Source organism: Solea senegalensis, linkage group LG2 (genome assembly GCF_019176455.1).
Source record: "Solea senegalensis isolate Sse05_10M linkage group LG2, IFAPA_SoseM_1, whole genome shotgun sequence".
Classification (NCBI taxonomy): Eukaryota; Metazoa; Chordata; class Actinopteri; order Pleuronectiformes; family Soleidae; genus Solea; species Solea senegalensis.
In genome coordinates this window covers 22,043,064-22,069,003 of record NC_058022.1, presented here as the reverse complement: position 1 = coordinate 22,069,003, position 25,940 = coordinate 22,043,064, and the positions used below count along the sequence as shown (strand labels likewise).

Sequence of the window (25,940 nt, the reverse complement as noted above, 5' to 3'; positions counted from 1 at the left end):
GAGTGATAGAGAGAGTCAGAGCAGATTCTCCTTCAGTCCCAATCGGTCTGCTTTTGGAGGGGTTGCGGGGGGGGGCGTGTTGCTCGGATTAAGAGGCTGAAAATGGTTAAAACGTGTCAACGTGTAATTGCATGATAAGGCCCCCTCGCGAGGAATCCGTTGGCCCCGTTGCTATTTTCTATGGCTGCCCCGGCTAATCTCCTCGCGCCACATTCGGTGTTGTGCAATCGGTCCCCGTAATCTCCCGTGACAGAATGTCGGAGGTGAGGGTTTTTATAGGAGTGGGAGAGGAGACATGCGGAGGCGTGATAAACTGACGCCAATTAGCCACGTTTGGGACACCGGGACGCACGCGGGATGGGAGACGCAGGGGCCCTGGAATTGCGGAAGAGCAAAGGAGTCCAAACATGTGCTAAACAGAACATGAGCAGCAGAGGACGATGGAGACAACCAAAACCACTGGTTTGGATTAGACTGAGCTGTGTCTGTTTTGGCAGAGGCTGCAGAGACATTTCAAGGGGCAGGAGCTCAAGTGAAAAAAAGGTCCCCCTTCAGTTCTTCTTCTTCCAATAATAATAATAATAATAATAATAATAATGTCAGTAGCAAATGTTGCACTTATTTACTGATTTATTTACACAGCTGGCATGTGGACTGGGGCGACATGACATGTACCCTTCCTGGCGGCTGTTCCGAAAGTGTCTGAATGGATATGAAAGATGAGTGTTGTTGAATATTTCACTTTTGGTGTTCCAATTTAATGGATTGTTGTTTTTCTTTTAAAAGAACAAATCCATTAAACTGGTTTACTTGTTTACAACAAAGTCTGCTGTATTTTGTTCAGTATCACCACATATACATTGTATATGAAAGTGCAAATGAATACTAGGCCACTTTTCTGATTTTACTGCCCTCTAAGCTTCATTTTGTAATATTTGTATCAATAATAGTGAAGCAGAGGTGACTACAACCTGGTGGTGGTAGAATATACAATTTTAAAAAGGGGCGCTCACCTGGTCAGAAGGCAAAATGACACCCAGGATCTGCGTTGATCAACAACTACCAATGTTCCTTCAAACAAACACTGGTTCTAATGGTTTTCATTCATTCTTACTCAGCATTTATTGAAGCCAAATGTGATGCTATCTTCGTATCACACCAGGATCTGATGATGCTGAATACTGATCATATCAAATTAATAATTGATGTTGTTGAACATGATTTGAGGGAATCTCAGCTCATGTGTTGCTGCAACAAAATGACATTTACCTGTTATGATATTGATTCCTATTGGTGAGAAATATTGGTAGCTGGGTGCTACTTAGTAATGTAATGTTAAAATCATAGAAAGTGATACAAAAGTGTGCACATGTATTGTCATTAGCCTTGCAGTAATGCAGCAAAATATTTCCCAAATCAGGAAAAACATTTATGAATTATTCATTTAAAATAAACCTTGCATGTTTATTTTCCAGTGCATTTATTTATTATGTTAAATCATAAACATGTAGTTTGATTTATCAAGTAACAGTAACAGTTTTCCAAAATAAAAGTTAAATTTGAATATTAAATTGAATTGAGGGAACATTGAGGATAGGTCTGTCTAATAAATAACTGACATCCCTGGAAACAACTTCATTTTACATGCATTTGCATACATGTTGGCCCCATGTTTTTAAGTCTAGACCCAAGTGGGAATTAGTCTGATAAAACCCGGGGTGTTGTTTGCCGGGCTTTTTGTCAGCAGTGACCCCCAGGCTGCCCCAGCTTACACCAAGACTAATCCCCATTCTCCTGCTACACAAAAACCTCCACTCCTCGCCTTCACCCTCCTCCCTCCTTCTCTTTGCTCTTTCAATCTTCCCTACTTATCATGGGAGCCCCAACCACTACGGCCAGTCAAATTAAAGAAGGAAATGATTTAACAACCTGCAAAATCACACACAGATGCAGTCTGACACTAGTGTTTTAGGATTAAGTGTTGGAGCCAAGGAGGCCAGTTGAAGAATTGAAATCCCTTTCTTTTAATTTGCTTTTTTCTTGAGCTGAAGCTTGGTGAAGTCATGGCCGGGCCGAAAGGTAACTTGGCCTGCAACTACACAAAAATAGATTTGAATCAACTGTAAACGTTAAAAGTTCATTTTAAGCAATTCCTTTATAGAATGTCATGGCATGTCAAACTTGTGGCACGTGGGCCACATGCAGCCCCACACTCGATTTTTTGTTGCCTGCCACTTGATATCAACGACCTTGTGTTGAAGCACAGCTATTTTCATAAACAGTGAGCAGAATTTATAGAACAATAATAATAAGGTTAAATGTTTCACAATTTTAAATGTATTTAGTTTAACCTGAAATGACAGAGCTGCTTTGGTGTTTTAATTACAGTTGTCCATTTTTGATTCCATTTCATTTTGCAGTACAAATTTGTTTGTTTTTTAAATGATAAAATATGTATTGTTCCATAATCATAACAACCACTTTTACTTTGAAATTCTGTAAAATGTCTTCATGAATATTGCATTATGATGACGGAATATGATTTTAATTTCCTATCACCCACCCTGACTAAACACTTTTTAAATTATTTGTTTATTTTTTACAAACTGTTCCTTTTTCACATGACCGGCCCCCTCATGACCAAATGCTCATTGGCCCCCGGGTCATTGAAAGAAAAGTAAAATTATATGAAAGAACGGCCTAAGAGAGGGAAGAAAATCTTAATGTAACAACAGGAAATTGGAATTATTATAAATATATTATTTTGACAATAAAGCAAGTTTTAAATAAAAATCAAGAAACTATTATTATTATCTGTCAGGCTGTAAAATAAAACCATATCAATAAACTTATTGAAACACTAACCTAATAATATTGGAGTCATTTTCCTGTTACTCACACATTAATGGTAAAATTACATTATAGTGTCCAACATGAATTTATAGTCAACACATATGACTTTTCTTATATCAGTTTAAAATTTAAGGTTATTAAAATAAAGCTTTAACAACATTTTCTGTTAAAGAACAAAAAAAATGTGACTTACAAATTACAAGATAAATAATAACAAAGACACATTTTAAAATAGCATCCTCTCATCAGAGATATTACTGAACGGAGACAAAATGTCTGTCAGTAATGTTTGTTTTCGGATTTAATTAAATTCGTAAGGACACAAAGGGCTTGACGGCTTTTTAAACCAGTAGAATAAAAGTAAATAAAAGCAGATGATGAGGGTGAACCTGAATAAATAAATAGTAACAATATTAACTTTCTCTGTGATGAAATTATGAAAATATTTAGCTCAGGGAATTATTCATTTTCTTTTATTGTTTGGACTTCAATCCGAAAAGCAACGGAACTTAGCATATTGTGTCAATTGTTATTAATACCTTTCATAAAAAAGCATTTTCAGTATTGACCCTATTTTATTCACAATTTACAAGAATTTACAACAATAAAAACGACTGACTCACGTGTTTACAAGCATGAAGAGTGGAAATCGATTAAGAAAAATTTTAAATGAATGCCAAGAATCTACATGAGTGACAAACACACGGCTGATGCTTTTAACTCCACAGAAAAAACAACAAAAAAATCCACTTCAAACTGCACCAGCCTTCACAGATGATCATTTAATAATAATCTTCTCCCGAGAGCAAGAGAAATTCATCACTGAATGAGAATAAAAATAATAACAATATAATAATAATAATAATAATAATAATAATAATAATAATAATAATAATAATAGTAATAATAAATTAAAAAAAAAAATCCTGTTTGTTCAAAGTCATTGCATTTTTATGGCCCGATAATGTACAGTTCTTCGGCAGCCTGAACCCATACTTTTTATATTTGGTAGTGACTCCATGGTGCAGGGAGAATTAAATATGAGTCAGAGGAACCGTCCCGTTTACCGGAGTGGAGCCGCTGCTCTGGTAGTGCTGCGGGTGGAGCACGTGGAGTCTGCTCTGAACGGAGGAGTCCCCGGCCACCGCCTCGCCGGTGGGTAGATACATGCTGATCATGTCCCGAAGGTCCCCGGTGTGGCACGGCTGAGGTGCGCGTGCGGCGGACACCGGCGGGCTTATGCTCGGCTCCGATTTCACCAGAGAGCCCAAGGTGCCACTGATGGCACCGGACACCGGGGACACACCGGAGCTCTGGTGCTGGTGAGTGTAGCCCGTGATGCCACCGTAGCCCGGCGGCGACGCGCTCATGTAGCTCTGAGAGTTCGATATGGGACTGTAAGATAAAGCGCTCATGTCGTACCTGTGCATATGCTGTGGGTTGTGTGCGTGATGGTGGTGATGCGGGTGATGGTGCGGGTGAGCCCCGGTGCCCGGGTGTTGCGTGTACGCCAGCTGCGCCTCCTGCATCATGGCGTGCGCGGCCGCAGCTGCAGCTGCCACCTGTCCAGAGTATGTGCCGTTCGCCCAGCCGTTCACATGCGCGGCGTAGCCCGCATTCGCCCCTGCGTGCCCCCCGCCGGGACTCTGTCTGCCGCCCATCCCTACGCCCGCAGAGGAACCGAGGAGCCCGCCAGCGAGAGAGTACTTGTCCTTCTTCAGCAGCGTCTTAGTCTTCCTCCGCGGCCGGTACTTGTAGTCCGGGTGTTCTTTCATGTGCATGGCCCGGAGCCGCTTTGCCTCGTCGATAAACGGTCTCTTCTCCGTCTCGGTCATCATCTTCCACTCAGCGCCCAGACGCTTGCTGATCTCTGAGTTGTGCATTTTCGGGTTTTCCTGTGCCATTTTCCTCCGCTGGCCCCGGGACCACACCATGAAAGCGTTCATGGGTCTTTTGATTCTCTCCTGGGGGACTTTACCCCCAGGGCCGCCTCCTCCTCCTCCTCCACCGCCTTGTCCCCCCGGGTTGGACGCGTTGGTCTGGGGGACCATGGAGGAATGCAAGTCCGTTTCCATCATGATGCTGTACATTCACCTGGTCTTTAAGGACTGAACTTCTCAGTCAAACACATTCAGACTGAAACCTCCGAGAGATAAAGAGAAGAAGGAGATGGGTGGGGGGTGGGGGGAGCTGCTTTGGTCTCAGGGTGAAAATTCACTCACAGGTAACTCTCCTCCTTATTCCCCCCCTCCGTCATCCGGCGCTGAGAAGAAAATAAAGTTGTTATTTGACTTTGGTTGAAGCTAGACTGGGAAAAGTTACCGGAGCGTGCCCAGGCCGCGCGCTCTGACAGCAGCTATGAGCGAGGGACGTCCAATGGAGAGGCTCGAGTAGAGACGTGATTCGCGTGCAGAGGCTCGAGGTTCTGGTGACGTCGGAGCGCGAGAACAAAAAACATGAGTCCCTCTGTCATCTGCGTGTGTGTGTGTGTGTGTGTGTGTGCTTATGACCTTGTGTCCTCACTAGGATATACAAACAAGTTTGTGTGTGAGTGTGTCTTTATGTTTAATTTCTATAGCACTTTTCACATATACAAATCACAAAGTGCTGCACAGCAAAAACATAAAACGGGATAATATGACACAAAAGTGCTTAGTATTTAAACATTTACATTTAAAACTTCCTTAGAAGTCAAATCTATATTTTAGTGGAATTTTGTTTTTCCTCTAACCAGCTCTATTCAAGAAACGCATAATACAAAAGTGCCAACTTCAGTGTTCTGAGCTCATCTCACAGATGAAGGAGGAAGTTGAACCATCACCACCCGCAAGCAATGCAATTTGTTTTTATGGAATCATAACTGAAGGCCCTGGTTTGATTTGATGATGAAGAGCAGCTGGAGAAAGTTGTGTCATTCCTGTTTGACATCATCAGTGCAACATATATATATATATATATATATATATATATGTATATATATATATATATATATATATATATATACATATGTATATATATATATATATATAACAATTAATAATTAATAAAAATAGTAATAATAAAAAGTTTGTCTACTTTCACACCAAGGGGTGCTGCTCTCAAGGTTCCCGTGGCAATCTACATCACTTCCATCATGCCACATGCCTGCAGACAGTCTCTGGGGCTGAAGTTTACCATACAGTATACTGTATATACATATATAAATAATATGTATATATTATGATCCATATAGCCCATCAAATCCTACATTTTCCAACTGTCCCTGCTTTTTGGTAAGACTAAAGGGCTGCATAGCTTTCCATTCCGAGCCACAGGTGCTTCTCTGTTGTGCCCGTTGCTAGGTAACAGATGACTGACGCCCAGAGCACGTGCCATTCGCCATTCAAAGTGCCCCTTTTGTTCATTTCCCCAACTCTGCTCTGTGTGGTGGGGACGAGAAAAAAAAACACAAAAAAACACAAAACAAAAAAACCCAGGGAGATTTAATCCTCATGCAGTAATCTTGTAAATAAATGACAGAAATATTATAGGTTTTAAAAGAGCACAGCGTGATAAAGTGTAATGCTGCCTCTGTACAGCAGCTGCAGGCCCTGCTGCTGTTACCTCCAAGCACCTGGCCTTATATGAGAAGGATCAAGGACAATTCACCTGAAATATATATATTTTTTTATCTGTATAAAGAAGGCTTTCACTACAAAAATGACTGTATGGTCACATGTACACACTGAAAAATAGACGTACAAGAACATTTCTCTGCCTGTGGCACACAGTTGGAGAATGTTTCCTCACAAGTACAATACTGTGCTTGGAGATGTATCTTTTGATTATTTTAGATGATTCATATCTTCTTCTTCTTTGTGTGAGACTGGTGGGGCGGTGCCCCAGCGCCCTCTATGGACAAGCCGCCACTGATTTCTAGGCAACTAAACTGGTATATTTTGATTAGGTACAAAAATAGACTTCTAGTAATGGGTACAGAATTGTCTTTGAAAAAGGTTACAGGCCAAGTGACAAGCATTTGTACCATTTTTAGATGATGTTGGTTCCTCTTTTTTGTGCTGCATTATCAAAATGACAATTTTGTTTCTAATGTTAAAAATAATTCACTTATAATTCATTTAGCTATGGCTTCATTTCATTACTGATTGATCTGCAACTTGTTGTCTTGCTTCATCTTTTTGTTTGTGAGTAAATAGTGAAATAAATACCTATCATAATTATGTGGCATTTATTCAAATAAATGTTATGTGAGTAAAAACAAACACAGACACAGTCTGTGAGAAACGCTTGGCGTTTTTGGTCCAAAAATAAAAGTTGTCAGCTTAAAGAGTCGTCCTCAAAGACTGGGAACCAATGCTTAATGTGCTTATGTTTTAAATAGAATTAAGTTGTAATTCATACTAAATACATCTTGAAAATCTAATTCAATTATATTAGTTGTAAATGTATTTATTTAATAGGGACAATGCAGTTTAACATATTCCAAGATGGAGCATGAAGCTGATGTTGAGTTTATAGCAATTGCTAATTTGCAACTGTGTACAGTAGTACATTATAAAAATTGCAAATGACAATGCAACACAATACATATACACTTTACAACAATTATTACATAAGTTTAGCGATATGAGTACAGCTCAGATTTAGTTTGAGCCAACGTTTGACCATCAAAGTGAATTTCACGTTTGTCACTACATTATACACTAATTTGCTCTTGTTATGATTTATATATTGTGATTTAGGTCACGATTGTTTGCCATCTTTGAAAAGTGGGTCCACATCTAGAAAGTTTAAGAAACACTGAGCTAAAAGATCCTTCAATAGCTATTTTAATGATGAGTGTAATATGTTGTCTCCTCCTGTCTGACTGGCTTTTCGTTTATGTGGAGGATCTTTTCAGCTCTCTGGGATTAAGCCCCTAAAAGTGCCATCTGTCAGGTGCTGCCCACCTTTCAATGGGCTGTTCAACCACTAGCCTGCTGGCATGGCTGGATTTCCCTCACACACCTGTATACCAGTCTGCTGTAATGCTGTTAAGTGGCTTGTATGATTTGTTTAGCATACACTGTGACTGTGCCTCTGCATCCAGCTCAGGGAAGAACAGGCGGAAATCAAATCAAAGAATTGACAGAAATTCTTCATATTGCATATTGACCATATAATCATATCTTGTCTGTTCATCTATTGATTTCATGGCAAACAGTAGTAACAAAGGCGTTTGTCACTTCTTATGGTTATAAAGAGAATCACACTTTGTAGAGGGATATTTTTTAGGGAAATCCTGAAAAGCAGTAATTCCCAGACGGGTCACAATAAATTTTTTGGGTACCCAAAAAATCTTTGCAGGGTTTCCAACACATAAAAAAAAGACGTACCGAGTGATGTACAAACAAAATATATTGAAGCAGACAGAACTGTACATATTCATTTCAGATGGACTTCAAGACAGCTGACACTGTCATGGGGTGGGAATCACACCATACCTCACAATACAATATATGGGACATTGTCCACAATACCAATAATATCAAGATAAACCGATTCTGTGATAATCAATATTTTGCAAGACAATCATATAGTAATACGTCACAATATCTGTCTAACTGAAGAAAACTAAACTTCTGTGAAACGTTGAAAGTGCAGGATTTCTCTTTTTATCCACAACATGAGAGAGAGAGCAACATGCATTAAAGGGGACATATTATACCCTATTTCCCCCATTAAAATAGTTCCCTGGTGTCCTAATGAACATGTCAGTGACATGCCTTGGTCAAAATCCCATAAGGATGAAGCATCATAGTAGCTCAATAACCCTGCTAAACCCGCCCCTTTCAGAACGCTCGGTTTTCGTGCATGGTCCTTTTATATGCAAATGAGACACAGGCAAACACACACCCACTTCTTCCAGGGGGTTTCTAATTTGTCCTCTTTACAGCGCTTTACAGCTCTCTTCGTCTCCCCCTCCCTCCACTAGTTCTCTGACAATATCAGCATGGCAGCGTGAGCAGAAAACAGCGAGAGTGCCGTCACAGGAAGAGGCGTCCTACATAAGGATCGAGCCAAACAGTGCAGAACTGTAAATCAGTTAAAAACACTTAGGGACAGCACCACTGATCGCCACTGCTGATCGCCAGCGGTGTGCAGCGAGCTGAATAAACTGCCGCTGTATGTTACTGTATCAGACCGGAGACTGTGCTCCGGAGACCTCGCCACCGCTGACCAGCTCTGGTGCTCCATAGAGCTGGCGATCAGCGGTGATGTCCCTAAGTATCCATGTGTCGGAAGTCTGTTCCGGTGACGGCACTCATACATACAGCGACAGTTTAGGCAGCCAGCGAGCTGGTGCCCCTAACTGATTTTCACAGAGAGTGCAGCACCGCTGATCGTCAGCGGCGAGCTGCATAAACTGCTGCTGTATGTGACTTTATCAGACTGAGTCTGTGCTCCGGTCATGGAGGACGTACTGAACAAATATTTTTAATTAGGACGTGTCAGAATGGTCAGTTATGAGCTCTGTGTGACCTTTTCTTAACAATGTGTGTGTTTGTACGTCGGTGAAATACGTCCCCTGACTAAATACGGCGACCGCTGGCCGCAGTCTGATGCAAAGTGGTGCGAACACACGTTTGCTGACACGTTTCCGACACATTAGCTTCATATATAAAATCCTCTGAGGCTGGAAGTTTGTGTAAAACACTGTGCTCCACTGTGCAGCCACCAACAGCACACTTGTCCCTCCGCGTTGACATAATATCGCTCTTCCTCCCTCGCCTGCACTCTCGCAGGGACAAGGTGGAGCTAAGGTGGAGCTCTCCAAGTAAATTTACTGGTGGGGTGGTAACATTCGCGGTGAAATGCGCATGCTGCCGTCATAAGTGCAGGGAATTCAACATCGAGTGTTTTATCGCCTATACTTACACTAAGGGGTACCACGAAAACATGACGGAGTATTCTTTTTCCACACTTCGGCGACTGGTAAGGCCTCCAGAGTCCCAAATATAAGTACTGAAATGGTTAAAAAGTTGATTTTGCATAATATGTCCCCTTTAAGTCTATGTATTGAATGTGGATGGGGCATCTCTTAACACAGCTTTCTCCGCCATTATCCCACTTTGAACTCCCTCTTCTTTGGCCAGGTAACTTCCGCCCATGTTTCCCTTATTTTTCTGAGCAGTGCCACCACAAGACATGAAGTATAACAATGCCTGGCAAGTGAAACTCACAGGGACTGTTTACTAGAGGGTATTCATTTGTGCCCAGTAATGGAAAAAACAGCAACAAGTCTCCAGAGGGCCATTTTGAGTTATTTACAGATTATGGAAGTTTCTTGTCTTTCCAGCAATGACAATAACACAAAGAAGATGTCCTCCTGGTCTAGCTGTCAGTGACAAATTCAAATAAGTTTATGATTTTAAGACCCCCAATACTGTGATTTAAAGTTTGAAATTTCAACTTGCATATTCTGTAAAAAATAAATAAAAAAGATTTTTCTTTGTTTACACGATTTGTGCTGGGCCGACTTGTTGCTGAATGTATTAATGACATATCATTCATCATATTGCACAAGGAAGGAAGGAAGATGATTTATCACCAAATCGATATTTTCACCCACCCTACACAGTCATGTAAAGACAGCAGGACAAAACAGAGTGGCTGGTTCTTTGATGTGTTTGCAGTTGAACCTGCAGTCATGGTGGAAATATCAGCATTCCGTTATTTGGGCCAGAATAACAGAAACTATGAAGGTTTAGTCGTTACTTTGTCTATGTCCATGTCCAGAGCTCAGATAATTCAGTGTCACATCAGTTGCTCCATTCGAGTCTCACTGTCCACTTTAGATCAATGCAGGGCACATTGTGTCCAGGTGTCCCAACGTGCATATGAAGCAGAGATGTCCAGATCTGCAACAAAGAAAGTAGTTTTTAATCAAACAGATAAATAAATTAATTTAAACCTACTATTCACCTGATTACTGGAGGCACTACTGGAGAAATGATTATGGGTGGAGCTTCAGGAACAGAAGTGGAAGCAGCAGTAGTTATTTCCAGTGGCAAAATATATGGTGGACAGCTGCATGGCTTCAAGCTGTTCCTGTAATGCATGAGCATCCTGCAGTTTGCAAATCACCCAATGTTGAAACAAACACCCAGGCTTGCACTGCAAAGCCCTCTGCAACTGGGTCCTGGACTTCCTGACAGACAGGCCACAGTCAGTGAGGATCCACGACATCTCCTCAACCTCCATCACCCTCAGCACTGGCTCCCCCCAGGGCTGCGTGCTGAGCCCTCTTCTATTCACCCTGCTCACTCATGACTGCTCACCTAAACATCCGAGCTGTCACATTGTGAAGTTTGCTGATGACACAGCAGTGGTTGGACGCATCAGCAACAACGATGAGTCCAGCTACAGGCAGGAAGTGGAACACCTGGAGGGTTGGTGCAGGGTAAACAACCTCTGCATCAACACAAAGAAAACAAAAGAGATGATCGTGGACTTCAGGAGGAGCAGACATCCCCCCCATTCTCCCCTGCACATCGGAGGAACAGCGGTGGAAGTGGTCTCCAGCTTCAGGTACCTGGGCGTGCATCTCAAGGACAACCTCACCTGGAGCAGCAACACTTCCAGCCTGGTCCGGAAGGCACACCAGCGCCTCTACTTCCTCAGGAGGGTGAGACGTGCTGGAAATGGGCCACCTGCATCATGAGAGATCCCACTCACCCAGCACACACACTGTTCACCCCCCTCCCCTCAGGCAGGAGGCTATGGAGCATCAAGAGCAGGACTACGAGACTGAGGAACAGCTTCTACCCTGGAGCTGTCAGACTCCTGAACTCTCTGTAGCCCCCATAGCCAACTGAATATCATTTCAGACACAGCATTGAAGGAGCGTGGCCAACAGACAGTAGATGAAAATCTCAGTACACAATTGGATAGACCTACAACCAATCACACCAATGAGAGCAATGAATCAACAAACATGCTTGGTCATTCCATCATTGCAGCAGAAGAAGCAGAAGTCATCCCAATTGTTCAGGGGGCATACCTATGTGAGTCACACCCCCTACTTTTCATGATCAGTGTTTTAATTTGGCACTAGTTCGCTCCGAACAGATGCAGATTTTGTTAATTCAAAATGCTGCAGCACGAGTTCTGATAGGAATGATAAAGAGAGACCATATAACTCCGAGATAGCTTCTCTACACTGGATCCCTGTACAGTTTAGAATTCAATTTAATATCCTCCTCCTCACGTACAAAGCACTTAATGGTCAGGCCCCTTCACACCTGAAAGACCTAGTCTTAACTTATCTCAATATCAGTATAATTTCTACTGTCCTGTATTAACTTTCAACTTGATAGAGTTGTTGTATATCTGCTCCTGGTCTCTACCTCATCTCCCGTTTGTCCTTTCTCTCCCCCACCTCTCCTCTGTCCCCCATTTTTCCTTTCACCCCAACCGGTCGAGGCAGATGCCTGCACATCTTTGCTCGGTTCTGTCAGAGATGTCTTCCTGTTAAAAGGGACTTTTTTCTCTCCAGTGATGCCTAGTGTTTGCTCATTGTGTGGATTGTTGGGTTTCTCTGCTCTCCTTGATAGTGTCCATGTACAGTGCCTTGAGATAATGTATGTTATGATTTGGGGCTATACAAATAAAATTTAATTGAATTAAATAAGAAAACTGATAGTCAAAAATCATACATCGGCCTGCATCTCTCTAATAAACAAGCATCTAAAGGGCATATCCAGTGCTGAAATGCCAATTCCTTAATAAATCTTAAATCCAAAATAAAGCAAAAATATATTGTCAGATGAGGGACTGGGGTAGTATAGATACACATTTATGCAGGGTCGTAAAAAAAGGGCATCATTGTCTATGGGAAAAACACATAAAGCTATGCCCAGGTATGGAAACAAATAACTTTTGATATACTGTTTCTTTGTTCACCCCATTGTGTATTTGCCTTTTTATTCTTTATGGAGGATGACATGCAGCAATGTTTATAATCTTTTCCGATCGAGTTCCTCATTGTCGCAACTGCTTTCTGAGGCCACAGAGGCATCTGTATTGAATTACAGTCTACAAAAAGCGGCAAGCACAATCATGTGACAGCCGCCTCGCCAGTCGTGAACAAAATCTGAATATGTCCAGAGAAAACTAGTGCTGAATTTAAGCGATGATCACAAAAAACTGAGGGATTAGAGGAGAGGAACGAGATGTTGGAACGAGATGAAAGGAAAAAGTGGTCCACCTTATGGCCTACATTCATTGATCATCAAAGCACTTTGACAAATAAAATTCAAAGCCATATTTGTCAGTGTGAATGCACTTTGAATGCAAATTGAGACAAACAATTCCATATCAGATGCTATGAACAATGGTGAATAAACAGATTTTCATGTGATTTCTAAATTTAAAGGGACAACAAGAGTTAGCAATCAGGAACTTTCCTAACACCTACAATGTCACCCAGTGACAGAGCAGAAGAGTGCTGAGAGATAAAATATGGAACATAAAGGCTGTGAACACACACACGCATACTGGCCTAATAGAATCAAACACATTTTTCCTGTGCAGCGGCTGATCCAGTGGGTTTGTTTAAGGCTCTTTCTCACAGCAAGCTGTCAGCACTACTAGTGCTCAGCAGCACTGACGGAGGAGACACCATATAAACACACATAATAGTAATGACTTTTTCACATGAAATGAGCTAAATAATCTCTCTTTTGAAATAGTTATTTTCTAAAAACCTGGTTTTCTCTCAATTTGGAATAACTTGGAAAAACATGAACATTGAAAAGAAGTGCCAGCAAATGCTCAAAATAAATGTATTTATTATTGTTATACAGTGTAGATGTGATATTAGAGGATGTACAATTGTAAAGTGTTGAATTAACTTTTGACAGATGATATTACAGTAGTTATGGCTCTCCACTCTATTCCATTATTCCCCACTCTTCCCACTCTGTGTGTAGTGTTATTATTAAACTGTGTATGACTTCCTGGTAACATTTTTAAATAAATATAACCTATTCAGATATATAGTAGAATGTGCATTTATCAATATTTGAGATGTCACAATCAAAAAGTACAAGTTTTGTACACATGTTTGTATTTGTCCACATCCAGGATCCAGGCTGAGGAAGCATCATCATCATCATAAACAGCCAAACACAGAGAGACACTGAGTGGAGAGAGCCAAACACGGAGGATTATCAGAACTCAAGAAGATGAGTGCAGCATCACAACTGAAACTTCTCTGCCCACAGTATCTGTCATTGACTGTTTATAAAAGTGGACGTTGTCTCCATCCATCCGGCCGTCAGTTTTTTTGAAAGTTCACAGCTGTCAATCACACCAGCGTCCAACCAAATTGACATCATGTTCAGTTGAAGAAGATTGCGATAGAAAATCGTGTAGTCTCCCCCTGGTGGCTGGTCAATAAATAGTTTCTTTCCTGCTTAGATTCACCCTACAAATCACACAAACTACATCCACTTTTTACACACGGTCTATGAACTGCATGCGAGCACCACCATTGTTTGTAAGCACTGTCAGCGTGTCTGTATCGTTCCTTAAGTTGTAATTTCCTTTTTTTCCCCCCAGCAGCTGATTCACTGTCTGTAGCTCCCTGTGATCTGTAAATGCTGTATATAATGTTTGTCAGTATTTATTAGTCGTGGCGTTTCTGTGTCTGGAAACTGGAAACATGATGCATGTGTACTTTTGTGTGCGCTCTGTGTATGACTTCCTGGTAACTTAGGTTAAATATAACCTATTCAGATATATAGTAGAATGTGCATTTATCAATATTTGAGATGTCACAATCAAAAAGTACATGTTTTCTATTTAGTTATACACACCCTCTGGTGGAGGATAAAGCGGTTCGATGATGACTGACTGACTGACTATTTATATATTATATGGCTTTACATAAAGTGATATACTGTATTTTTTTTTCAAGTTTAATTACTACAATACAACACTGTTGTACAATAGTAAAAGTCTTTACAGGTTTTACTTCCTTATAATCTCAAAACTAAATCAAATCAGTATCTTAGAAATATTCTGTGGTCTGCTAAGTTTTAAGAGTGTTTCACATTACTGGCTTCTGAGTCTAATAGGAGACAAAATAAAGCATGCCATATTTATTGAAATAATCTTGGAGAAACATTGCAGATCAAAATGTGCATTCCATCTGAACCACCGCAAACTTTGGGGTGGACAAACTAATAACAATACCATTCATATTGCTTAAAGACAGGAGAATTTCTCAATGTCTGTGTGGCAGTGGGGTGTGGCTAGAGCGCAGCTGCTAGAGGAGAGGGAGGAGTGGCTCAGCTGGTGATCAGACAGCTGGACAGAATCAGGTAATCAGTCAGCTATATAAGCACACTCGTAACCTGGTTTTGGTCTCTTGCAGTAGGCTGGGTCCAAAGAGAGAGAGAAGCAGAACGTGAGAGTAAAGCTGTAATGGGCCTTAAAAGTTAGGCCCGACAAGGCCCTCAGCGAGTGTTTGCTCTGTTCTGGGTTGTGATAAACAATACCAGACGCTCCACAAGCTCCTCACCAATGAGCAAAGAAAAGCTGAGTGGATATCTTTCATATTTGATGGGAATCTCCCTGCTACATTTCCCAAATACCTCCATGTATGTGGCAACCACTTCACAGAAGATTGTTACACAAACTTTGGGCAATATAAATCAGGACACAGCACCAAACTTCACCTAAAGGAAGGAGCAGTGCCAACAATACATATATTACAATATTTACAAACCGTAAAACTGTCTTTGTGTGCTTGCTCTGTCGTTTAGTGTTACTGTTCGCTCGTGTTTCATTTGCATGTATGTGTGTTTATCACCTCGGTAACCACAACGCTATCCAAGCTACAGGCATGAACCTGTCAAGAGACATGTTTGTCTTGACAATTCCTCCAGTAAGTATAATTTAACTATGATAACTGTGAGTACACCGAAACACTGTATATTTCCGTCACTCCACCACCATGGGTGGAGAATCTTTGATTTTTAAGGTTTCAAAATTCACTCCCTTTAATAACTTCTGTGAAATATTAACTTTTGGCAGACAAACAGTTTCAACCAGTTTCAGCTGTCTATATATAATCTTTTGTCCATCCATTTTCCCTCCCATTTGCACTCATCATTTAATCATCACACCTCATGCTTTGATTGATGCCTAATGAGTGACTGGGTTCTTGGTTTACAAGACGATTGCGAACAGAGCCTTGCTAATGGGTATTTCCTGTCTGCCAGACAGAGATGCCATCAGGGAATTATGCGGTTATAATGGAGCATATTTTTTAAATCTCATACATATAGGGGCATTGGGATGAAGTAATCTTTTCCCTGTGTATAAAAAATAGAAATGCAGCCTCAGGTTCATAGTTTAAAACAGACCAATTGTCATTTCCAACTGCATCACTATCCAAGTACTGTCACAATTAGTGGCCACACCACTCATTGCTAATAGGCCCTGGTCTGAAACAAGTGGGAGACAGTAGAGATGTTCCAGAGTGCTCCTGATCACTAATTTACCCCATATTTAATTGTATGTGGGGTCACACAGGGGTCAGTTTTATATTTGACTGCATGCAGGTCGCACTAACATCAGTCAAAAGAAAAATCTGGGCACATCCAGTGTACTCCTAATGGTGGTCCAAGTCCAGATAAATGGGAGGGTTGAGTCAGGAAGGGTATCCAGTGTCTCTCTACTGTAGTTGCCATGAACATAAAATATATTTTTGCTCTTTACTTGGACCAGGCGATGGCCATAACTGACTAGGTAAAGAAAATAAAAGATGATGAAACAAAAATACCAAACAATCTCCCAACATAAGAAAAGGAAGATGACAAACATAGTGACAGTGATAGCAAGCGCCCAAAGTAGTGTTTGGGTGCTTTGCACAGAGATCATTTGGAAAAAAGACTGATGATGTAAATGTAGCATCAATAATCAAAATCCTCCCCTTTCTCTTCTAGCTGAGCTCTTCTCATGAAACCTTTGTTTACCGTCATTCTTCCATATGCCAGCAGCACCAAGTGTTAACACGAGAGCTACATTTTATTTGTACATCCCTTCATCCCTCATCACATACACACCCCAATACACACAGAGAGGATTTAATTTAATTAGTGCATGTGCGGCCTCCCTCTCTGCCAGTATTGTGAAGGCGCTCTGAAGCCCAACGCTATCACTGATTGCCTCTAGATAAGAAGGAATATGATTAGACCATGTGTTTGAGTTTGTGTGTGTTCAGTGCAAATCTGATTGTGGCTTGGTTAGTGTTGAGAGTGATGTTTGGAAGGAAGGATATATGAGGAAGGATGGAAAGGTGGAGGAAGGAGGAATGAGCTCTGGATGAGGTCTCACTGGATGAAGGGAGAAACAGGTTACTGTTTTCTGTTCAAAATGAAAGGCTACAGTAACTAAACCAGTAAACCACTAAACTCCACCCAATGCCTGATTGTGAAAAATGCCAAGACGTGGGCTGAGGGAGAAAGAGAGGGTGGGAGAGTAGGGAGCAGTGTCAGTGGAATGGTACGGTGATTTTGACACAGTGAAAAAGGGGGAGGAGTCATGTGTACAAATGAAGGAAGAGTAGAGTGGTGTCATGGAACGCTGAGCTAGGTATGGTTTGCAGCTGAGTGTGAATCATCTGAGAAGAAGATCAGTAACATGGAGTTTTCTGGAAAAGGATGGAATGCCCTCTCTGATTTGAAGGGGAGCTTCTCGCCCAAGTTCAGGTATCTGGAGTCTTGTTCATGAGTGATGAACAATGAAATGTGCAGCAAGATGGGATGCAGTGATGTTGACATTGTATTCCATTGTGGTGTAGAAGTGTGTGCAATTACCGAAATGAGATTCCTCTACAGGGTGGCTGGGCTCAGCCTCAGAGAGAGGGGTGAGGAGCTCGGGGTAGTAAATACACCTAGTGAGGATGTCACTCTGACCCTTTCCTGGGGAGGTGGACCCAGGACACGCAGGAGACATCACATATCTCTCGTGGTCAGGGAACACCTTGTTATATTGCTCAAAGTAGGTGATGGATGTTGCTAAGGAGAGGAGAGGCTCGATTTTCCTTACCGATAAGCAGATGAAGGTGAATATGGAGATATAGGTTGCACTGAACACATTGAATTAAAGCCATCTTGAAGATATGATTTGACACTCAATGAAAGCATTTGTGATCAGCAGGATATAAATTTGACAAAAGTAGAGTTGTGTGTTCATATTATTGACTTATTGCCCCAAAACCCATGTGGGGTGTCTGCCTCTTGGGTTGGACCCCGTCTTCTTTGGTGACTCTAGATAACCTTGAGCCACACGTGGTGGAGACGTCCCATTCAAATGTCTGCCCTACCAATTTTCGTAGATACTTTCACTGCCAACCACTGTGATTACAGGTGAGGGTGAATCAGGGTCTGATTGTGGAGAATTACATCATATCATGTAATTATGTCATTTACTTCTCCGTATGTTGCAATGAAATCTTACTTTTGAGAGAGAGTTACATGCTGAAGCAATTTTTGTTTTCTTTCCAGTGTTTAAGTGAGATTTCAGACATAGATGCCATCAGTCAAATGCTTGAGTTGACTGTTCCAGGAGAGGCTAAACTTACTAGATAAAGTGAAAATTACAGCATTAAACTTACCCTAAACTTCACAAATGGTAAAGCTCACGTCTGCTCAGTTTTTTCTTTGAACACAGCCAAACACTATTTCCCTCTTGCATTCACATATAATGCAAGTTATAGGCCAATAACATACTGACTCCAGCTATGCATTTATGGTACAGATATGAAGTTTTTATCAGACTTCTCATTTCACTCTCCAAAAGAAAGCAATATGAGTAACAAATTATTTTTCAATTGATTTTATTGAAGCTGAAGAGGAGAACACGGTAGACGGGGAGTATAGATGGCAAAAAAAGATAAAAGATAAGGGGGGAGATCCCTGATCCCTCATTATTAGTTTGATTTTAAAATGGACAGGTAAATGTGAAAGCTTTGATTCTGTTTGTAATAAGATTAGGGTTATTAGAGGAAGAATGATAGATGGAGATGGAGGGGGAACTAAGAACAAGAGGGGAATAGGGTGAATGAGGGATGGGAGGGACCCCTGTGTAAATGAGAAAAATAAGAGAGGGAGGGAGAAGTGCACTGAAAGAGGGAGGCAGGGATGTAGTGACCTCGGCAAATACAGATTAGTCGACCATGAAGAGGATTAGCAGCAATGATAGTCCCACAGAGGGGCCAGAGGCAGTTCCTGCCAACACACGCACACTGATTTTGTTTATCAGTGAGGACACATCACTACTACTGCATAACCCTAACCTAAACCCATACCCATGTCTAAACTAAACCCTAAAACCAGGCATTAACCCTGAAAATGCCCTTTAAAATTGTGGGACCCAGACAGAATGTCCCCACATGGTCAACATTGCTATATCAAGCTGCTAAAATCTACCTTCCCCAATGCGGATGTCTATTTCCTGATAATACATTTTTCACCTAAGTTCACCCCGCCCAACAGAATAACCTCACAATAATCAATAATACTAGGTCCACCCACTTCCCCTTGCTCACCGAAATACCCCATGACACGTTCACCACAGAAAAAGACAATATTCACTGGACCCCGATGACGGCAAATCTCATTTTCGATAACTGGTGCGCACAGCTACATTTTTTTAGCTGAAGTCAACCCGCGACCAGACCTCACTGCCCCCCCTAACATATCAGACCCCTGCCACCAACCCAGACCTGTGGTGGAACTCCTCATCTAACATTTGTACTCTTCACCCCTTCACAGGTACAACTGGAGGTATAACATTTACTGGAGAGGGGACTATCTCTCATTCCACACCTGACAACATATGACTGGGAGGAACTTCAAAGGGACCTACACAAATACCACAGACAAATCAAGCTACTGGACTATTTCCACCGACATTCTGACTTCAGACCCTGACAATTCCACCCCTCACACTGGGAACCAGATTGGACCCCTCTTGATAAAAAAGCACTCATACAGACCAACAGAAACACTTTACGCCGCTTCCAGCCCCTGACAGACGTCTCAGACAATCCAAACACAAGGCTTTGATACAACTCAAACACAACCCAAACATTATAATAAAACCAGGAGATAAAGGTTCCAAAATCATGGACAGACAAAAGCCTACAAAGAACTCAACAACACAACCTACTACATACCCTTAGACAATACCATCCAACCCCAGACACAGACTAAACTCCAGACCATTATTCAGACTCTGTACATTAAAAAATAATAAAACAAAAATTCTATCAATTTGGACCTGAAAACTCTTGACCCCGCTACTTTTTCCTACTACCCAAAATCCAAAAGAACTTCAAACTTGGACCATTCCCTTTGAAGTTCCTCCCGGCAGACCCATCGTCGCTGATAGTAATAGCACCACCTATCAGGTGACAAAATATTTTGACAATTTTTTAGGCCCCCTCTCCACCACATACCTTAGCTTTATTAAGGACACCTATCACTTCCTCAATACAGTTAGATCCATGGCTGACCCCCACCATGCTTACCTTTTCACAATAGACATCAACAGTTTACAAACATCAACACCAACCTTGGTCATGAAGTAATCTCCACCATCTTTAACAGACACCCGGACAAGGACAACCCAACAAACACATACTACAACTACTAGAACTCTGCCTTAACAATAACGACTCATTCCATTTGTATCCTCATTCTCTCACAGAGTCACAGGACTTCACCGGACCATTAAACATAACTTCTCCAGTTTACAGCAGCAACCAGCCTTCCAGAACCATAGACCCATCTCAGCATACAGGAAGAATCAGAATTTACAGAGCATACTCACTCAGTCAATCCAAATGTTCCGATCACAGACCCCAACCTCACACAGAACTCTCCACTTACTACAGGAATAGAAAATTCATTCACAACCCACACAGCATCTCCCTCCCTCAACACTAGTAACGTCATAAACATCATTACATGCAAAACCTGCGCTAAACACTATATTGGTGAAACCAAACACTCACCTGGCTGAAACAACAATTCTACAACATTGGGGAGGGTAGACTTCAGACTCCTCTGGTCAACCACTTCCAACAACACTCCCCCACTCATCTTATGGTCTCTATCCTGGAGACCGACCACTGGACCTGCGGGCAGAGAAAGAGGGCAGAAGGGATTTCGATCCACAAGCTCGGGACCACCACGCCAAGAGGTCTAAATGCTGACTAGATGCCCCCTCCTGGCGTGGTTGTCACGTCTTGACCCACTTTTTGGCTGTTTGGTACCCTGGGACCCCCTCACTGGTAACTCCAACACATGATTTTATCATCATACCTCCCATTCCCTTTTCTTAGGCAAGGACGGCATCCACCCCCTACCCCCCGTTTTTTTAGCAATCATCCCTTTTATGACCGGCACTTTTATTGTAAGCACTCACTTGGTTGTAACTGCAACTACCTCCCCAACTCATTCCCAGAGATTGCCCCCCAAGGGCCACCTGTTTGTGAGTACAGCTAATCATTTACAATTTTCTATTCTAATTTAATTATCAAAACATATTTTAAAGATTTTAATCATTAAATCCCCTTTCTGCTTAATTTTACCTTCTACTGAATTATAATCCTTTATCTATTTTAACTATAGTCCTTCAAAAACGTCCCATAACTATTATTTTAAATATTTTTAGTACTGTCTTTGTATATTTTTTATCTCTTTTATTTCCCTTAGATTTTAATCCTCTTACTATTTTAATTGCCATAGGACTTATTTTATTTCCTTTATCTGTTTTATTCTGTATTTTTTCTCTTTGACGATTGTTTTTCCTCGCCCCTAAGATGCCGTCCTCTCCAGGGTCCCATGCGGCCGAGACTGGACTCAAACTCGGGTCGCCCACTCAACCATCCAACTGCCCACTCTACAATCCTTCTGCCAGACTTTTACTGAATAGACCCACATCACTAACCCTCCCACCCACCTGCCGGCGACCTGGCTTCAATACCAGATCTCCATATAACAGTTATTGAATTTCCAACATGCCTTATGCAATACTCGCCTGAACAAGACACCGTATCAAGAAGCAAATAATGACATACCAATGTCTTACTTCTTACTTACTCTTTGTGGTTATCTTGTAAGTGATAGGTAGCTGAGCCACCTGTTGCATTTGATTCGCCCATGCAGGAGATGCTTGACACTAAGTGAATGTGACCAGCCACGAGTTAACCAGCAACATGTCGGCCCAGCACAAATCAAGTAAACAAAGAAAAACTAAAAACGAAGTTGAAATTTTGAAGAAGCCACTTAATGTTTCAAATCACAGTACTGGGGGTCTTAAAACCATAAACGTTGTATATGAATTAGGGTTGTTTGATCGCTGTGAATCAATTTCTTACTGTTATTCCTGCTTCAAGAAGCTGTGTGTGTTTTCACCGTTGAATGAAGATGGTCGAGGAAAAACACATTGCAGAAGAACTAATTGTGGCTGTTACAGCACAAATCTTTGGCTGTACTTATTAACGAAGACAGAGGCTTCTGGTCATGCCATGCATATAACAACCCTATTTGAACGCAGCATATTTGATTTCATGAGCCTTTTGGGGGTGTCGGTGGCTCAGTGGTAAAGTAAGTTGTCTTTCAACTGGAAGGTCTACATGTCGATGTGTCCTTGGGTAACACCCATGTTGTTTGGGTATGAAAGATGTGTGATTGAAAAAGAATTGCATATGCCCAAACCCTACATGAATGTGTGAGTGAATGGCCGAATGGCAAAAATGATAATGTAAAGCAGCTTTGTGTTGTCATCGAAGACAAGAAAAGTATTTTATAAAAGTTTTCTGAAAGCTAACAGTTCAGGATGTCCTGATGTATATGTTGTAGTTGTGTATTCATTACTGTAGTTCCACTTGAACACTGAGGGCTGTATGCAACGTCCCAAAATGACTCGAAGCTAGCTCTTTCCCTATTGGACTCCAAAGTCACGATGCAAACATCGTGTTACATGTGTCTACTGGTGACCATCTAGAATATGTGTGATAACTTTTTGGCATTAATGGTCTGTATTTTGCCATTCATGCTTTCACTCACCCATTCATACAGCACATCTATGTACAGCACATTTTTTTATCACAAATCTTTCATACCCATTCACCTACTGCTGGCACAGCTGTAAGGAGCAACGTGGGAATAAGTGTCTTGCCCAAGGACCCATTGGCATATAGACTAGCAGTGCTGGGAATCAAACCACAACCATCCAGATGAAAGACAACTCACTCTACCAATGATCTACTGTTGCATTTGGGTTACAATTACTTTAATTTGATTGTTAAAATTGCATTGCTCTTTGTCACCATAAGAAAAACAAGTCCCCATAATGTGACTGTGTAAACAGATTTAGGTCCCCACACAGTAATATCTGCAACCGATCAGGAATCTGACCAATGATGAACCTTTGTGAGATTGTGGTGGGAAAATGAGAACATGGTGTTCTAATCAAACACCTCAAGTTCTGATCCAGCCTGCAACATTGAATCATACAGGAAAGGTCAAAATGTTTGATTACAAGCTCAAATCACATATCCAAATAAAACATCTAAGATCTAAGACACTGAAACCTCCCTTCTTGCTGACATTTCTCTCTGTCCAACTGAGGGACAGTTTTTATATCAGGACCCCCCTCAGCTTCCTTCTTCTCCTCTACTCATTCTAAATGAGAGCTTTTTCCTTGAATTTCGCTGCTGATGTTGGTGGGGGGGCATCAAGTGATAGGAAGAATGGAGACTTCCTGTGGAGGGCCTTCAAGTATAGGGCTGAAGAGCATCTCTCTCGCTCTCCCTTCCTACTTTACAGTTTCACTCTGGGTCTCTCGTTCACCTAAAATGGGGTCAAGCTCCCAGCCAGGACCTGCTGCTTTCAAAGACCCTAAAGAGCAACTCTCCTCCATTTGCCCTTTTCTTTCTGCCCCCATAAACCTTTTCTTCTTCTTAACTCCTTTTTGCCTTTTAATTCTGGTCCCTTTTTCCTCTCCCATTGCTCCCCTTTCCTTCCCTTTTTCCTAATATTTTATCCAAAAACACTGTTCCCATCTTCATCTGTCTGTCATCTTGAGGAGTAATTGGTATATCACCTTTGTCTGCTCTTGATTCCCTTCAGTAAGAAATCCAGCAGCTCTTTTTTTCCTGCTTGGTTTGTGGCTGTTTGTCTCAACAAGACCTTAAGCTTTGTATGAGAATAGACAGTGGGTATTGAAGAAACACCGGTTGCATGGACAGTGTTTACCAATAGTATATAAGCAGATAAGATGAAGCTACATTTGTGCAGTTTGTTAATAGAGAAGAGTGATTATCATTTCACACAATCATGATTATTTTCTAAATTTAGGCATGCATAAGTTGCCTATGTTTGCTGGTAACGGGTCAGAAGCTCTTTCCATTCAGTAATTGTAAACTGGTCCTGTACTGACAGGGGCAGTGTTTATGCTAGGAAAGACACACACACACACACACATACACATTCTTGCGCAGCATTTTTACTGAGGACACTATGCATTAGTGTAGACACAATGCATTCCCTAGCCCCTTACCTTAACCTTAATGATCACAACTAAATGCCTTACACAGATCTGAACCTAAACCTAATTATAACCTAACCTCTTTCAGAACCAGCGTATCTATCTATCCAAATTTAGCTGATTTCAGTAAAGCTGTGTGAGGAGTAAACACCACATGGACACAATTGCCCTTCCCTCAATCACCATTTAATACAAAATGGCCACCTAACTGTTGGGTTTCAGGTTTAGGTCCCTGCTTACTTTTTTGTGTGTCATGACACTGACATGATGAACACGTGTACCAACTTTCCTTCATGTGCGTGAAGCCTGTCGCCAGATTGCCTTATAGAAGCCTTTGAGGTCAGGAATTACAGCACCCACTCACACCGTGCCCCCATTCACTTCACAAACTTTCATCTGTAAATTTACACAGTGACAGATGTGTATGCAAAATTCAGATACAATGGAGTCCTCACACCATGGTGTGAGCGCAGACCCTAAAAAGAACTGTGGTCAAGTATTTCATTCATTATAATGATCTAGAATTTTTGTTCAACTTACTTGTTGTGAATTCCTTGATCTTTGATGTCAATATTTTTTTTCACCAGAAGCCTTAATATCTCATCAGTGACAGATATTCCAATTGCATCACATCCTCAGTCAGTTTCCTGCACCACCAACGGCAAACCTGAAGACGAGCAACAGTGCCAACTCTGTCTCTTTTTTCTCTCTCTTTGCCTTCCTTCCTTCCTTCCTTACTTCTTTAAATTTCCTCTGCTTTTGCCCTGTATCCTCCTCAGGCCTTCCTTCCTCTTCCTTACCTTTGTGATGTTTCCTCTCATACCTACTCCCCTGCCAATGGCCTGCGTGGCTGGGTTTTTATTTAATTTGACCGTGTGATAGACGTGAATGAGACCTGGTGGCACAAGCAGAGAAAGCAGCAGTGGAGAGAGGGAGGGAGGGCAGAAATGTGTGTCAAAAGAGAAACAATAAGGTGCCATTATTTTTGATTGGCTTCCCCTTTTTGAAATGACTCCTAAACTGTGATGTCCCATTATAGGAGCTGGATAATGCTGAACAATGCAGATGGGGGGCAGGGGGTGGTGGTCTTATATATCAAGGCTAATATTCAAGGGGATTTGGCCAGTGCAGCCTGGCCTCTACTGGATAACCCCACAAAGCAATGACCAGGCCTGGGTTTAGGCTCATAAAAGGAGGCATTAGGAGCCCTTTAGTGCCCATTGTGGTGGCTGTGTCAACAGTGAGGCCACTGGAAGCTACCTGGCATGTGCAGGAAAGAAAAGGCCCTTTATCCCTTATTTTAGAGAGAGAGACAGAGAGGGAGAGAGAGAGAGAGATGCACCATTTATTTATTTCCTTTCTCAATAGATAGGGTTTTTTGGTAGATTATGAAAAGGAACCTACATGTACTTTAGTTAATGTACTTATACAGAGCAGTGACTCTGACCACATGAAATTGATTTGACAGAAGG

At 41.6% G+C, this 25,940-nt stretch overlaps 1 protein-coding gene and 1 long non-coding RNA gene across 6 annotated transcripts; both read right to left on the bottom strand.

Annotated features, from left to right (window-relative positions):
• Positions 1 to 3,770: 3,770 nt before the first annotated feature.
• sox1b (SRY-box transcription factor 1b) lies at positions 3,771 to 5,302 on the bottom strand. Its single transcript, XM_044047818.1, has one exon. The coding sequence runs from the start codon at positions 4,941 to 4,943 to the stop codon at positions 3,888 to 3,890; it is 1,056 nt and encodes a 351-aa protein (XP_043903753.1). The 5' UTR covers positions 4,944 to 5,302; the 3' UTR covers positions 3,771 to 3,887.
• A 4,648-nt stretch (positions 5,303 to 9,950) lies between these two features.
• Positions 9,951 to 25,506, bottom strand: LOC122765621. 5 transcript variants are annotated; one of them, XR_006359983.1, is made up of 4 exons: positions 25,009 to 25,506; positions 11,458 to 11,789; positions 10,819 to 11,307; positions 9,951 to 10,754 (listed from the first exon to the last, which is right to left on the bottom strand). It is a non-coding gene; the product is annotated as an uncharacterized LOC122765621 (long non-coding RNA). The 5 variants fall into 5 exon arrangements; XR_006359986.1 differs by having other exon boundaries at positions 11,175 to 11,307; XR_006359984.1 differs by having other exon boundaries at positions 11,458 to 11,707.
• Positions 25,507 to 25,940: the final 434 nt, after the last annotated feature.

Bases quoted from the DNA above. Each gene is read 5' to 3' on its own strand.
- sox1b (XM_044047818.1), bottom strand. From the start codon at position 4,943: ATGTACAGCATCATGATGGAAACGGACTTGCATTCCTCCATGGTCCCC.